Source organism: Crinia signifera, chromosome 5, assembly GCF_055691185.1.
Source record: "Crinia signifera chromosome 5, ASM5569118v1, whole genome shotgun sequence".
In the NCBI taxonomy this organism is placed as follows: domain Eukaryota; kingdom Metazoa; phylum Chordata; class Amphibia; order Anura; family Myobatrachidae; genus Crinia; species Crinia signifera.
Window position 1 is genome coordinate 334,493,091 of NC_139221.1, and position 14,388 is coordinate 334,507,478.

At 51.3% G+C, this 14,388-nt stretch overlaps 1 protein-coding gene across 7 annotated transcripts in view; it reads right to left on the minus strand.

Moving 5' to 3' along the window:
* MROH1 (maestro heat like repeat family member 1) overlaps positions 1-14,388 on the minus strand; it is a 405,085-nt gene that overhangs the window by 108,616 nt on the left and 282,081 nt on the right. For all 7 annotated transcript variants that reach the window (XR_014444044.1, XR_014444045.1, XM_083145076.1 and 4 more), the window contains one exon: positions 12,428-12,565. Coding sequence is in view for 5 of the 7 variants with exons in the window: in XM_083145076.1 (XP_083001202.1) it covers positions 12,428-12,565 (138 nt within the window). In the remaining 2 variants the exon portion in view is untranslated. The remainder of the gene's footprint in view (positions 1-12,427; positions 12,566-14,388) is intronic.

Below are 14,388 nucleotides of genomic sequence, written 5' to 3' on the forward strand. Positions count from 1 at the left end.
GAGACTCACACTGCACAGTGATGTGATGGCAGAGAGAGAAGGGAGTTAATGCGGCAGAGGGCGGGGGAGACTCGCACTGCACAGTGATGTGACGGCGGAGAGAGGAGGCAGAGGCCGAGGGAGACTCGCACTGCACAGTGATGTGACGGCAGAGAGACCAGGGAGTTAATGCGGCAGAGGCCGAGGGAGACTCGCACTGCACAGTGATGTGACGGCGGAGAGAGGAGGGAGTTAATGTGGCAGAGGGCGGGGGAGACTCGCTCTGCACAGTGATGTGACGGCAGAGAGAGGAGGGAGTTAATGTGGCAGAGGGCAGGGGAGACTCGCACTGCACAGTGATGTGACGGCAGAGAGAGGAGGGAGTTAATGCGGCAGAGGGCGGGGGAGACTCGCACTGCACAGTGATGTGACGGCGGAGAGAGGAGGGAGTTAATGGGGCAGAGGGCGGGGAGACTCGCGCTGCACAGTGATGTGACGGCGGAGAGAGGAGGGAGTTAATGTGGCAGAGGGTGGGGAGACTCGCACTGCACAGTGATGTGACGGCAGAGAGAGGAGGGAGTTAATGTGGCAGAGGGCGGAGGAGACACGCGCTGCACAGTGATGTGACGGCAGAGAGAGAAGGGAGTTAATGCGACAGAGGGCGGGGAGACTCGCGCTGCACAGTGATGTGACGGTAGAGAGAAGAGAGGGTGGGGGAGACTCGCGCTGCACAGTGATGTAACGGCAGAGAGAGGAAGGCGTTAATGCGGCAGAGGGCGGGGGAGACTCGCACTGCACAGAGATGTGACGGTAGAGAGAGGAGGGAGTTAATGCGGCAGAGACTCGCACTGCACAGTGATGTGACGGTAGAGAGAGGAGGGAGTTAATGTGGCAGAGGGCGGGGGAGACTCGCACTGCACAGTGATGTGACGGCGGAGAGAGGAGGGAGTTAATGGGGCAGAGGGCGGGGAGACACGCGCTGCACAGTGATGTGACGGCGGAGAGAGGAGGGAGTTAATGTGGCAGAGGGTGGGGAGACTCGCACTGCACAGTGATGTGACGGCAGAGAGAGGAGGGAGTTAATGTGGCAGAGGGCGGAGGAGACTCGCACTGCACAGTGATGTGACGGCAGAGAGAGGAGGGAGTTAATGTGGCAGAGGGCGGAGGAGACATGCGCTGCACAGTGATGTGACGGCAGAGAGAGAAGGGAGTTAATGTGGCAGAGGGCGGGGGAGACTCGCTCTGCACAGTGATGTGATGGCAGAGAGAGGAGGGAGTTAATGCGGCAGAGGGCGGGGGAGACTCGCGCTGCACAGTGATGTGATGGCAGAGAGAGAAGGGAGACTCACACTGCACAGTGATGTGACGGCGGAGAGAGGAGGGAGTTAATTCGGCAGAGGGCGGGGGAGACTCGCGCTGCACAGTGATGTGACGGTAGAGAGAGAAGGGAGTTAATGCGGCAGAGGCCGAGGGAGACTCGCACTGCACAGTGATGTGATGGCAGAGAGAGAAGGGAGTTAATGCGGCAGAGGGCAGGGGAGACTCGCACTGCACAGTGATGTGACGGCGGAGAGAGGAGGCAGAGGCCGAGGGAGACTCGCACTGCACAGTGATGTGATGGCAGAGAGACCAGGGAGTTAATGCGGCAGAGGCAGAGGGAGACTCGCACTGCACAGTGATGTGACGGCAGAGAGAGGAGGGAGTTAATGCGGCAGAGGGCGGGGGAGACTCGCACTGCACAGTGATGTGACGGCAGAGAGAGGAGGGAGTTAATGTGGCAGAGGGCGGAGGAGACACGCGCTGCACAGTGATGTGACGGCAGAGAGAGAAGGGAGTTAATGTGGCAGAGGGCGGGGGAGACTCGCTCTGCACAGTGATGTGATGGCAGAGAGAGGAGGGAGTTAATGCGGCAGAGGGCGGGGGAGACTCGCGCTGCACAGTGATGTGATGGCAGAGAGAGAAGGGAGACTCACACTGCACAGTGATGTGACGGCGGAGAGAGGAGGGAGTTAATTCGGCAGAGGGCGGGGGAGACTCGCGCTGCACAGTGATGTGATGGTAGAGAGAGAAGGGAGTTAATGCGGCAGAGGCCGAGGGAGACTCGCACTGCACAGTGATGTGATGGAAGAGAGAGAAGGGAGTTAATGCGGCAGAGGGCGGGGGAGACTCGCACTGTACAGTGATGTGACGGCGGAGAGAGGAGGCAGAGGCCGAGGGAGACTCGCACTGCACAGTGATGTGATGGCAGAGAGACCAGGGAGTTAATGCGGCAGAGGCAGAGGGAGACTCGCACTGCACAGTGATGTGACGGCAGAGAGAGGAGGCAGAGGCCGAGGGAGACTCGCACTGCACAGTGATGTGACGGCAGAGAGAGGAGGGAGTTAATGCGGCAGAGGGCGGGGGAGACTCGCACTGCACAGTGATGTGACGGCAGAGAGAGGAGGGAGTTACTGCGGCAGAGGATGGGGGAGACTCGCACTGCACAGAGATGTGACGGTAGAGAGAGGAGGGAGTTAATGCGGCAGAGGGCGGGGAGACTCGCGCTGCACAGTGATGTGACGGTAGAGAGAAGAGAGGGTGGGGGAGACTCGCGCTGCACAGTGATGTAACGGCAGAGAGAGGAGGGCGTTAATGCGGCAGAGGGCGGGGGAGACTCGCACTGCACAGAGATGTGACGGTAGAGAGAGGAGGGAGTTAATGCGGCAGAGACTCGCACTGCACAGTGATGTGACGGTAGAGAGAGGAGGGAGTTAATGTGGCAGAGGGCGGGGGAGACTCGCACTGCACAGTGATGTGACGGCGGAGAGAGGAGGGAGTTAATGGGGCAGAGGGCGGGGAGACTCGCGCTGCACAGTGATGTGACGGCGGAGAGAGGAGGGAGTTAATGTGGCAGAGGGTGGGGAGACTCGCACTGCACAGTGATGTGACGGCAGAGAGAGGAGGGAGTTAATTCGGCAGAGGGCGGGGGAGACTCGCGCTGCACAGTGATGTGACGGTAGAGAGAGAAGGGAGTTAATGCGGCAGAGGCCGAGGGAGACTCACACTGCACAGTGATGTGATGGCAGAGAGAGAAGGGAGTTAATGCGGCAGAGGGCGGGGGAGACTCGCACTGCACAGTGATGTGACGGCGGAGAGAGGAGGCAGAGGCCGAGGGAGACTCGCACTGCACAGTGATGTGACGGCAGAGAGACCAGGGAGTTAATGCGGCAGAGGCCGAGGGAGACTCGCACTGCACAGTGATGTGACGGCAGAGAGAGGAGGGAGTTAATGCGGCAGAGGGCGGGGGAGACTCGCACTGCACAGTGATGTGACGGCAGAGAGAGGAGGGAGTTAATGCGGCAGAGGACGGGGGAGACTCGCACTGCACAGTGATGTGACGGTAGAGAGAGGAGGGAGTTAATGCGGCAGAGGGCGGGGAGACTCGTGCTGCACAGTGATGTGACGGTAGAGAGAAGAGAGGGTGGGGGAGACTCGCGCTGCACAGTGATGTAACGGCAGAGAGAGGAGGGCGTTAATGCGGCAGAGGGCGGGGGAGACTCGCACTGCACAGAGATGTGACGGTAGAGAGAGGAGGGAGTTAATGCGGCAGAGACTCGCACTGCATAGTGATGTGTGTGTGTGACAGCCTCTTGATTGGCGGCGGGGACAGGTCAAATGTCAGTGGCAGACAGCTGTGACCCAGATAGTATCCCACATCATCAGTGCACAACCTCCCGGACCCCTCGAACACAGCCTCTCACCTTACTGGCTGCCGACGGGTAGCAGAACACAAATACCAAAAAATACACAAAAAAAACAAAAAAAAGCAAACAAGAAAAAGAGGAAAGAGTAAGAGGAAAAAAAGAAGAAATGAAACAACAATCGTTCCTTTACTATCTCTCAATTTTTGTGCAGTCGAAATAAATAAAATAAAATCAGAATATACTATATATTCAGTCTCATGACTTTATCTCTCGCCCATTTTTACATATATTCTATTTCCTTCCTTTTACTATGAGATTACCTTATAAAACCGTTTTTTGCATATACTTAAAACAAAAAGTTAGTCGCATATGGTTATCATATCTTAAGGTGCCCATACACGTTACAATTATTGTATACAATATTGGACACAATATCGCATCTCATCCGATCTCGGTTTTGCGATGAGATCAGATGAGATGAGATCTAGTACAAAAAGTATGTGCAGCACATACACACATACACACATACAGCACATACATTTTGTACTAGATCTCATCTCATCTGATCTTATCGCAAAACCGATATGCAATGAGATGTGATATTGTATACAATATTGTATACAATAATTGTAACGTGTATGGGCACCTTAAGGCATATGTGGATACACACAGTTAATACATCATCTAAAACCAATATGTGAATTCCCCTTTCTCTTCATACTAAGACCATAAAGACGTCCATATTGATAACGAGATTAACCGGTACTTATGTAGTATCTGGGCGTCCGATTTAGAAATCGGATCGGATCGCATCGCATGCGACCAAATCGTATGCGATGCGATGGTCAAGATTTTCCCATAGGATTCAATGTTAAAATGGTCTGAGTCCATTTTAACATAGAATTCAATGGGAAAAAGGGGTCCTTTTCCTTTCCCCACTATCCAAGTGGGCATGGAGTTGGATATAAACCTGTAGCGAGCCCGAAGCGTGGCGAGCGTAGCGAGCCCCGCGAGGGGACACAGAATACTTTTTAAGAAATATGCGTCCCCTCGCGGGGCTCACCACGCTATATAAAATCAACTCTATGCCCACTTGGATAGTGAGGAAATGAACAGGACCTTCTTAACATTGAATCCTATGCAAAATCGCATCGAATCGCATCGCATCTGATTGTATGCCTTAAGGTAAGGCATACAATCACAAAATCGGACGCCCAGATACTACATAAGTACCCATTAACCTAACAGGGGACCCGCTCTCTAGGAGATAAATCACATTAACGATCCCAGGTTACAAAACAAATTGACTAAGTAAATACTTAATTATTGCCATACAGAACAATGTATTTAATAAGAATATGGCAATAAGAACAAAGAGCATTCCACAAGTAGCACTAAATGAATCGTCAATAAGGCAATTAATTAATCATTGAATGAATTCTGCTGCCTATAAAACAAGCCAAGCTCAGGAGAGACACACTAATCCCAGTGTGACCAAGCTCTCTGAGCGAAACGCGCGTCACTTCCGGTCCTGGCATTCACCTGAGAGGTGAGCCAGAGACCACACTGCTCTCCCCAACACGCTGTCTCTGAGCCGCAGATACGGGACCAAACACCGGCTTTGTGAGTATACGGCAGCACCGCACATTGTACCGCCAACAGAGGTCTATGTGGCGGCTGCTGCTGTAGCGCAATTTTTTCCCTTATTTGATTAATGGAACTGTGGTTCTCATTCACAAATTGTGCTAATTGCACACACCTAACTAGCAATTGTAGCTAACCCAGAGGGTCTGATCACTAATAGGTGTTGTATGAGAACTATACAAAATTAAGGCATCTTAAGTTTTAATGTGTTTTCTTTGGGTATACCGGCAGCAATGTATGGCATGTAACACGTGCTAATTCTTTGCACAGGTTTAAGAACAAGTTTGTTACATAAAAAGTTGACACTGATTGCACATCGACCACTGTGTCCAAAACCAAAACTGCATGTCTTATTATAATAATTCCGTTTCAGGACTACATGCTCACTTTCTTGTATAGACTTTAGAAACGCTCTTTACCACATAAAAAGTCGACATTTATGGTATGTCGACCATTATGTCTAAACGATTGTGATGTAGATTTAAGCGCATTTTTTCTCTTGTCTGATTAACGGAACTGCGGTTCTCACTCACAATTTGTGTTAATTGCATACACCTAACCAGCAATTGTAGCTAACCCTGAGGGTCTGATTATAAAAAGGTGTTGTATGAGAACTATACAAAATTAAGGCATCCTAAGTTTTAATGTGTTTTTTGGATATACCGGCAGTAATGTATGGCATATAACACATGATAACTTTTTGCACAGGCTTAAGAACATTTTTTGTATAAAAAGTTGACACTGATTACACGTCGACCACTGTGTCTAAAACCAAAACTGCATGTCTTATCATAATAACTCCGTTCCAGAACTACATGCTCATTTTCCTGCATAGACTTTAGAAACGTTCTTTACCATATAAAAAGTCTACATTTATGGTATGTCGACCATTGTGTCTAAATGACTGTGATGTAAATTTATAGACATACCAACTGCATGCCGGATTTCAGTATGTACTTAAAAAACACTTCTTTTACTTAAGAAAGTCAACACCTAGTGTGTGTCGACCATTATGCCCAAGTGATTGTGATTCTGACATACAGATACACTTTCCAATTCACAACTGTATCTAAATGAGTAGTAGTACGTTTATTTATAAGGCGCCGCAAAGTGTCCGCAGCGCCGTACATAGCAAACAAAAAAACAAATTACAAGGTAACGTATAGGGTGTGTTGAAAAATACAGTATGAATAGGGGTATAGCTGGTAGAAATAAAATCAGCATCAGTTCAGAAGTAGGTGTCAAAATTGTCAAGGAGACTGAAGATGAAGTAGAGGAAGGGAAGAACAGGACAGGAGCACAGGTTAGGTAATGAGGTAGGGTGAGTACGTGAGGAAGGAGGGCCCTGCTCATAAGAGTTAACATACTAAAAATAGGTGGGTGGACGAACGAAATACAATAGGATAAGTAGGAACGGAGGTGAACGGAGGCAGGATAGGAGGATCAAAAGAGGTTAGGAGGAGGGATAGGCTAGTCGAAAAAAGTGGGTTTTGAGGGAGCGCTTGAAGGAGGTAAGGGAATCAGATAGCCTGATGGGTGGCGGGAGGTTGTTCCAGTGCAGGGGGGCAGCGCGAGAGAAATCTTGGACACGGGAGTGGGAGGAGGTGATTAGGTGAGAGGTCAGTCGGCGGTCAGCGATGGAGCGAAGAGGACGGGAGGGAGTGTGGATAGAGATCAGTGAAGAGAGGTAGGGAGCTGTGGAGGAGGAGAGAGCCTTGTAGGTGGTGGTGAGGAGTTTAAAGAGAACTTGGAAAGGAATGGGGAGCCAGTGAAGAGATAGACAGAGGGGGGAGGCGGAGGTAGAGCGGCGGGAGAGGAAGATGAGCCTAGCAGCAGCGTTAAGAATGGATTGGAGAGGTGCGAGGCGGGTGAGAGGTAGCCCAGAGAGAAGGATGTTGCAGTAGTCAAGGCGGGAGATGACAAGAGAGTGAATGAGAATTTTGGTCGCGTCAGTGGAGAGGAATGGTCTGATGCGTGAGATGTTGTGTAGGTGAAAGCGGCAAGACTGTGAGAGAGCACGAATGTGGGGGGTGAAAGAGAGGGAGGAGTCAATGATGACACCGAGGCAGCGCGTTTGGTCGGTGGACGTGATCTCGGTTTCACCAATGCTGATGGAGATAGTGGGAGAAGAGGGGATGTTCGGGGGATGGAAGATTAGAAGTTCAGTTTTAGCCATGTTTAGTTTCAGGAAGCGTTGGGTCATCCAGGCTGAGATGGCCGTGAGGCATTCGGAGACCTTGGACAGGAGTGATGGGGATAAGTCGGGGGAGGAGAGATAGATTAGGGTATCATCAGCATAAAGGTGGTAATGAAAACCATAGGAGCTGATGAGGGTGCCCAGAGAGGTGGTGTAGAGGGAGAAGAGGAGAGGGCCAAGGACTGACCCTTGGGGAACACCGACTGGCTGCGGGGTAGTAGGAGAGGAGGAGCTCGGAGTGGAGACGGAGAAGGAGCGATCGGAGAGGTATGAGGTGAACCAGGAGAAGACCGTGCCAGTGATGCCAAAGGAGCGGAGGGTGTTGAGCAGGAGAGGGTGGTCAACAGTGTCAAAGGCAGCCGACAGATCAAGTTGGATGAGGATAGAGAAGAGGCCTTTGGATTTAGCCGATAGTAGATCGTTAGTGACTTTGGTCAGGGCAGTTTCAGTGGAATGTAAAGGGCGGAACCCGGATTGGAGGGGGTCTAGAATGGAGTTAGCAGTAAGGTGGCTTAGGAGACGATTATAGGTCAGACGTTCTAGGAGTTTGGAGGCAAAAGGGAGGAGGGAGATGGGCCTGTAGTTGGATGGAGAGTTGGGGTCCAGATTTGTTTTTTTTGAGAATTGGGGAGACAAGAGCGTGTTTGAAGGAGGAAGGGAAGATCCTAGAGGATAGGGAAAGATTAAAGAGGTGAGCCAGGTGAGAGCAGACTGACGGACTGAGACGACGGATAATATTGGAGGGGATAGGATCGAGCGGGCAGGTGGAGGGAGAAGCGGATGGAAGGATAGAGTGGACTTCGGCAGCAGTGGTGGGGTAAAATGAGGACAGGGGTTGGAAGGAGGGGAGTGGAGATGTAGGAGGGGAGGAGGGAGAGGGTGAGGTCATGGCAGCAGTGATGGCAGTCCTGAGAGAGGAGATTTTGGTTGAAAAGTAGGTAGCAAAATCAGTGGCTACGATGGAGGACGGAAGAGCTGGAGGAGGGGGGGAGAGCAAGGAGTTGAAGGTGGCGAAGAGCCTGCGGGGATTGGATGATTGGGAAAGGATGAGGGACTTAAAGTAGGATTCCTTGGCCAGAGCAAGGGCAGAGCTGAAGGAGGAAAGAATGGAGATAATCCGCAAGGGAGCGTGATTTCTTCCAGAAGCGCTCAGCAGTGCGAGAGCACTTTTTAAGGAATCGGGTGATAGGCGAGTGCCACGGTTGGGGGTTGGAGCATCGAAGGGGGATAGAGGAGGGAGGGCAGGCAGAGTCCAATGCCGAAGATAGGGTGTCATTATAGAGGGAGGCAGCGAGGTTCGGGCAGGACATGAGGGCGATTGGGGCGAGAAGAGGACACAGCGTGTTTGAGAAGGCAGCAAGATCAAGTGTGTTGACGTTATGCCGTGAGACAATGCGCTTGGGAGGGGGGGTGGGAGAGGGGGAAGCAGTGAGGGAGAAGGAGATGAGGTGATGGTCAGAAAGAGGAAAAGCCGAGATAGTGTAGTCAGTAAGGGAACAAGAGCGAGAGAAGACGAGATCGAGGGAGTGTCCTTGGATGTGGGTGGGAGAGGTAGTCCACTGAGATAGGCCAAGAGAGGAGCAGAGAGAGAGGAGTTTGGAGGTGCCAGGATCAGCGGGGTTATCCAAGGGGATGTTAAAGTCACCAAGAATGACAGATGGCAGGTCGGAGGAGAGGAAGTGTGGGAGCCAGGCGGCGAAGTTGTCAAGAAATTGGGAGATAGGGCCAGGGGGGCGGTAGATTGCAGCGACACGGAGGTGGTAGGGGTAGTATAGACGGATAGAGTGAGACTCAAAGGAGGAGAAAAGGAGAGAGGGTTCAGGGTGAATGACACTGTGGGTGCATGAGGCTGAGAGGAGAAAACCCACACCGCCACCTTGGCGACCGTCAGGCCTGGGAGTGTGAGAGAAAGAGAGGCCACCGTGGGAGAGAGCAGCTGGAGAGACAGAATCAGAGGTGGAGAGCCAGGTCTCGGTGATAGCAAGGAGGTGGAATGCTCTAGAGATGAATAGGTCATGGATGGCAGGGAGTTTGTTGCAGATGGATCTGGCATTCCATAGTGCACAGGAAAGAGGGGGGGTGGGTTGTGTATTTATGTGGATAAGGTTTTTGGGATTGCAGAAGCGAGGGGGGGTCATTGGGAGGGTGGGGGTGCGGGGGCGAGTGGTCAGGATAGGTATGGGATGGGAGGGGGGAGGAGCAGTTGGAGAAAGTGAAGTTGAGAGATTAACAGTATTAATTAACAGATTAACAGAGTATTACTCTGTTCTGGTATAACCTTTAAACTTTCTCCAATCAGTGGTCTCTCTCATTCTGACGGGTACATATGCATGCCCTGCAAATGCACTAGCATTTGGCACTTTCGGTCGGAACAGCAGAAGACTGCTACCTATGTTTTTCTCAGTGGCGTAAGTTTGATGAAGAAGCCCGGAGGCAAGACTAAAGTTGGTGCCCCCCCAGCACACACACACACACACACACACACACACACACACACACAAAGCTAGAGAGAGGGGGGGGGGGGGGGGGAGAGAGAGAAAAGAAATATAAAGAATGAATTATGGAGAAAGACAAAGAAAGGATGTCAGGGTGACATAGACTCACCCTCCTGCACTGCAGCATCTCTCACCCAGCTGCCGGCTCTTTCTTGACAGTCACCTCACATGCACACTGGCTGTGTGAGGTGGGCTGTCTCCGCGGCGCGACCTCCCGGCTCCTTGTCACTGACAGTGACACTGATGGCCGCTCAGTCCTCTTCATGCGACTTCTGTCGCGCTGCCAGGCGGCAGGGAGGAGCGGCGATGCGGCCGCTACACACAAGTGAACGGGGATCTGCGGGGGGGCTGCCCACCCGCAAACGGGGAGGGGGGCTGCCCACCTGCAACACTACACGCACGGGTACGGGGGAGGGGGGGTCGCCCGCCCGAATGCACGCCGCACAGGGCTACGAGGGAGGGGGGATCGCCCGCCTGATTGCACGCGGCACAGGGCTACGGGGGAGGGGGGCTTCCCACCTGGAACACTGCACGCACGGGGGAGGGGGGGTCCCCCGCCCGCCCGAACACTGCGCACACGGGGATGCACGCCGCACACAAGGCTAGGGGGGGAACATCGGAGGCAATGGAGCCAGTGCCCCCTTTAAGCCTGGCGCCTGGCGGCAGATGACTCCATTGCCTCCGGGAGTTCCGCCACTGGTTTTTCTGTTTGGGTGACACCAACCAATATCTCTCATCTGCCATTCTATGTTTTCAATAAAACAGATGCCAGACAGCAGAATAAGGGTTTGTGTGAATATCCCAAACCTCTTTTCTCTTTAAGAGGTGCATCCGCATTTTTTGAACTCCTCTAACACAATCGAGGTTCAGTGTAACCTGTTTGGGCCAAACCAGCCGATTGAACTCTCTGCGCTGCATTAATTGCAACAGAGACAATCTGAGCAGGACTATCTTGGTCTAAAGGGATTTATCACACTACTTTATATCTATACTTCAGTGCACATAGGACGAAGGGATCCAACTCTCACCCAGTATTCGATGTATTTTTATATGATACTGGAAAGCAGAATGGACCCAGCATAAGAGAAAGTGCACCCTTTCTTTCTGTATACCAGCAGAATTGAAACATTGTATGGAAAAATACAGAGTGTATTTGAATGGCAACAGTGTCACAATTGCTCAGAGTATTTGACTATAAATTGTTTTGTGAATAACAGCGTTGTGACACAAACCCCAGACTCTATATATTCAATTTGTGTATTTAACCGAAAGAATATGTATAAACTATGTTTTAAGAGTGAGACCAGGGGCGTGTCTGTTTGGGAGAGAGCAGTGATAACTCTGAATATTTGTACAGGGTATCACGTAATTATGTGAAATTGTTTTATCTAACAATTATTGATTTAAAACACCAATTTCGCTAATTTGGTAAACCACTTAAGGATTAATCAGTCATTACAGATCTGTTTTGTGCCAATTAGGCAAATACGAATGGTCAAAGAATTTTGACACAGATCTGAATGTAAGGACTCAGTAACAAACTGGGGAATTGAGTATTTTCTCTGTCAAAGAGACAACATTTGTCTTATTTGACAGGGCACATTGTATTTTAAGGCATACCCAAATAAAAGTTAAATCTTAATTTTTGACATATTTACAATAATTAACAATAAAAGAGTGCCCCAAAAAGACTTAATCAGCCGTTTGTCTTGCATTTCTCTTGCAAGGACCCCAAATCCCCCAAAATAGGGTAGCAGAACACCATCTGCCTTTATGAATAAGAATTTCGGAGCGGTGCGGCTGCTGCTGCTGGGGCGCAGTGGTGACAGGATGAGACGGTACACACAGCGCTGAGCCTGGCCTGCCAGCTCAGCCATCTTGTTGCCGGACAAGGATCCCGATTCCCACCACACGCAGGCTGCAGCTGCACAACCGATTGGTTAGTACAGCTGTCATCAGTGGGGAGCCGCGGATTGGAATTAGACATGAGATCTGCGCCTGCAGTGGGGGTGTTATTATTCGTACAGTAGTGGAATGGCCCAAGAATTGTGGGGCCTGTGGGGACCTGCCCATTAAGCCCCCGATCCCCCAAACAGCAGTGGGGGCTATTTACGCCACTGGATGCAAGATATGGCAAAGCTGCATAACAGAGGGGGTAGACGACATGGAGTTTAATACAATGTCAGATGAAGGAGCTGACCACAGAGAGGGGTATGGGGAGAATGTACAGGGCCTTATGCTGGATAGATTTGGAGGAGAACTTCAGAGAAGGATGGGAAATGGTCTGGGATGACTATTGGAGTGGCCAGGGCCTCTGTCCCATGTTAAGTTAGTGTATGACCGGCAGACCTTTGACCCGGGGAGAATGTTCTGAACCCGAGCAACCCCGGGTACCTCAGCTAGTGTACAATGAGTGATAATATCGATACCTGCTCAGTGACGATACTCCCAAGTAATGAGTCTCCTCCTTCTTCATGTTCTCCCAGCCTCCATCAGCTTCCACACTCAACGCTACCTCCTCGCAGCCTCCCTGGATCAGCATAAACTGCAGTGCCTCTATCGCAGAGCTGGGGAGAAGACAGAGGTGGCAGTGAGAACAAGCCACACAGGAAAACAGACTGGCACAGCAGATAAGAACACTCTAGTCCGCCACGGTATCTAGATGAGGCCGTACCAGTGACCTATACAGAACTGGGTACAGTATCTAGATGAGGCCGCACCAGTGACCTATACAGAACTGGGCACAGTATCTAGATGAGGCCGCACCAGTGACCTATACAGAACCGGGCACAGTATCTAGATGAGGCCGCACCAGTGACCTATACAGAACTGGGCACAGTATCTAGATGAGGCCGCACCAGTGACCTATACAGAACCGGGCACAGTATCTAGATGAGGCCGCACCAGTGACCTATACAGAACTGGGTACAGTATCTAGATGAGGCCGCACCAGTGACCTATACAGAACTGGGTACAGTATCTAGATGAGGCCGCACCAGTGACCTATACAGAACCGGGCACAGTATCTAGATGAGGCCGCACCAGTGACCTATACAGAACCGGGCACAGTATCTAGATGAGGCTACACCAGTGACCTATACAGAACTGGGCACAGTATCTAGATGAGGCCGCACCAGTGACCTATACATATCTGGGCACAGTATCTAGATGAGGCCGCACCAGTGACCTATACAGAACTGGGCACAGTATCTAGATGATGCCGCACCAGTGACCTATACAGAACCGGGCACAGTATATAGATGAAGCCGCACCAGTGACCTATACAGAACCGGGCACAGTACCTAGATGAGGCCGCACCAGTGACCTATACAGAACTGGGCACAGTACCTAGATGAGGCCGCACCAGTGACCTATACAGAACTGGGCACAGTATCTAGATGAGGCCGCACCAGTGACCTATACAGAACCGGGCACAGTATCTAGATGAGGCCGCACCACTGACCTATACAGAACTGGGCACAGTATATAGATGAGGCCGCACCACTGACCTATACAGAACCAGGCACAGTATCTAGATGAGATCGCACCAGTGACCTATACAGAACCAGGCACAGTATCTAGATGAGGCCGCACCAGTGACCTATACAGAACCGGGCACAGTATCTAGATGAGGCCGTACCAGTGACCTATACAGAACTGGGCACAGTATCTAGATGAGGCCGCACCAGTGACCTATACAGAACTGGGCACAGTATCTAGATGAGGCCGCACCAGTGACCTATACAGAACTGGGCACAGTATCTAGATGAGGCCGCACCAGTGACCCATACAAAACCGGGTACAGTATCTAGATGAGGCCGCACCAGTGACCTATACAGAACCGGGCACAGTATCTAGATGAGGCCGCACCAGTGACCTATACAGAACTGGGCACAGTATCTAGATGAGGCCGCACCAGTGACCTATACAGAACCGGGCACAGTATCTAGATGAGGCCGCACCAGTGACCTGTACAGAACCGGGCACAGTATCTAGATGAGGCCGCACCAGTGACCTATACAGAACTGGGCACAGTATCTAGATGAGGACGTACCAGTGACCTATACAGAACTGGGCACAGTACCTAGATGAGGCCGCACCAGTGACCTATACAGAACTGGGCACAGTATCTAGATGAGGCCGCACCAGTGACATATACAGAACTGGACACAGTATCTAGATGAGGCCGCACCAGTGACCTATACAGAACTGGGCACAGTATCTAGATGAGGCCGCACCAGTGACCTATACAGATCCGGGCACAGTATCTAGATGAGGCCGCACCAGTGACCTATACAGAACTGGGCACAGTATCTAGATGAGGAAGCACCAGTGACCTATACAGAACCGGGCACAGTATCTAGATGAGGCCGCACCAGTGACCTATACA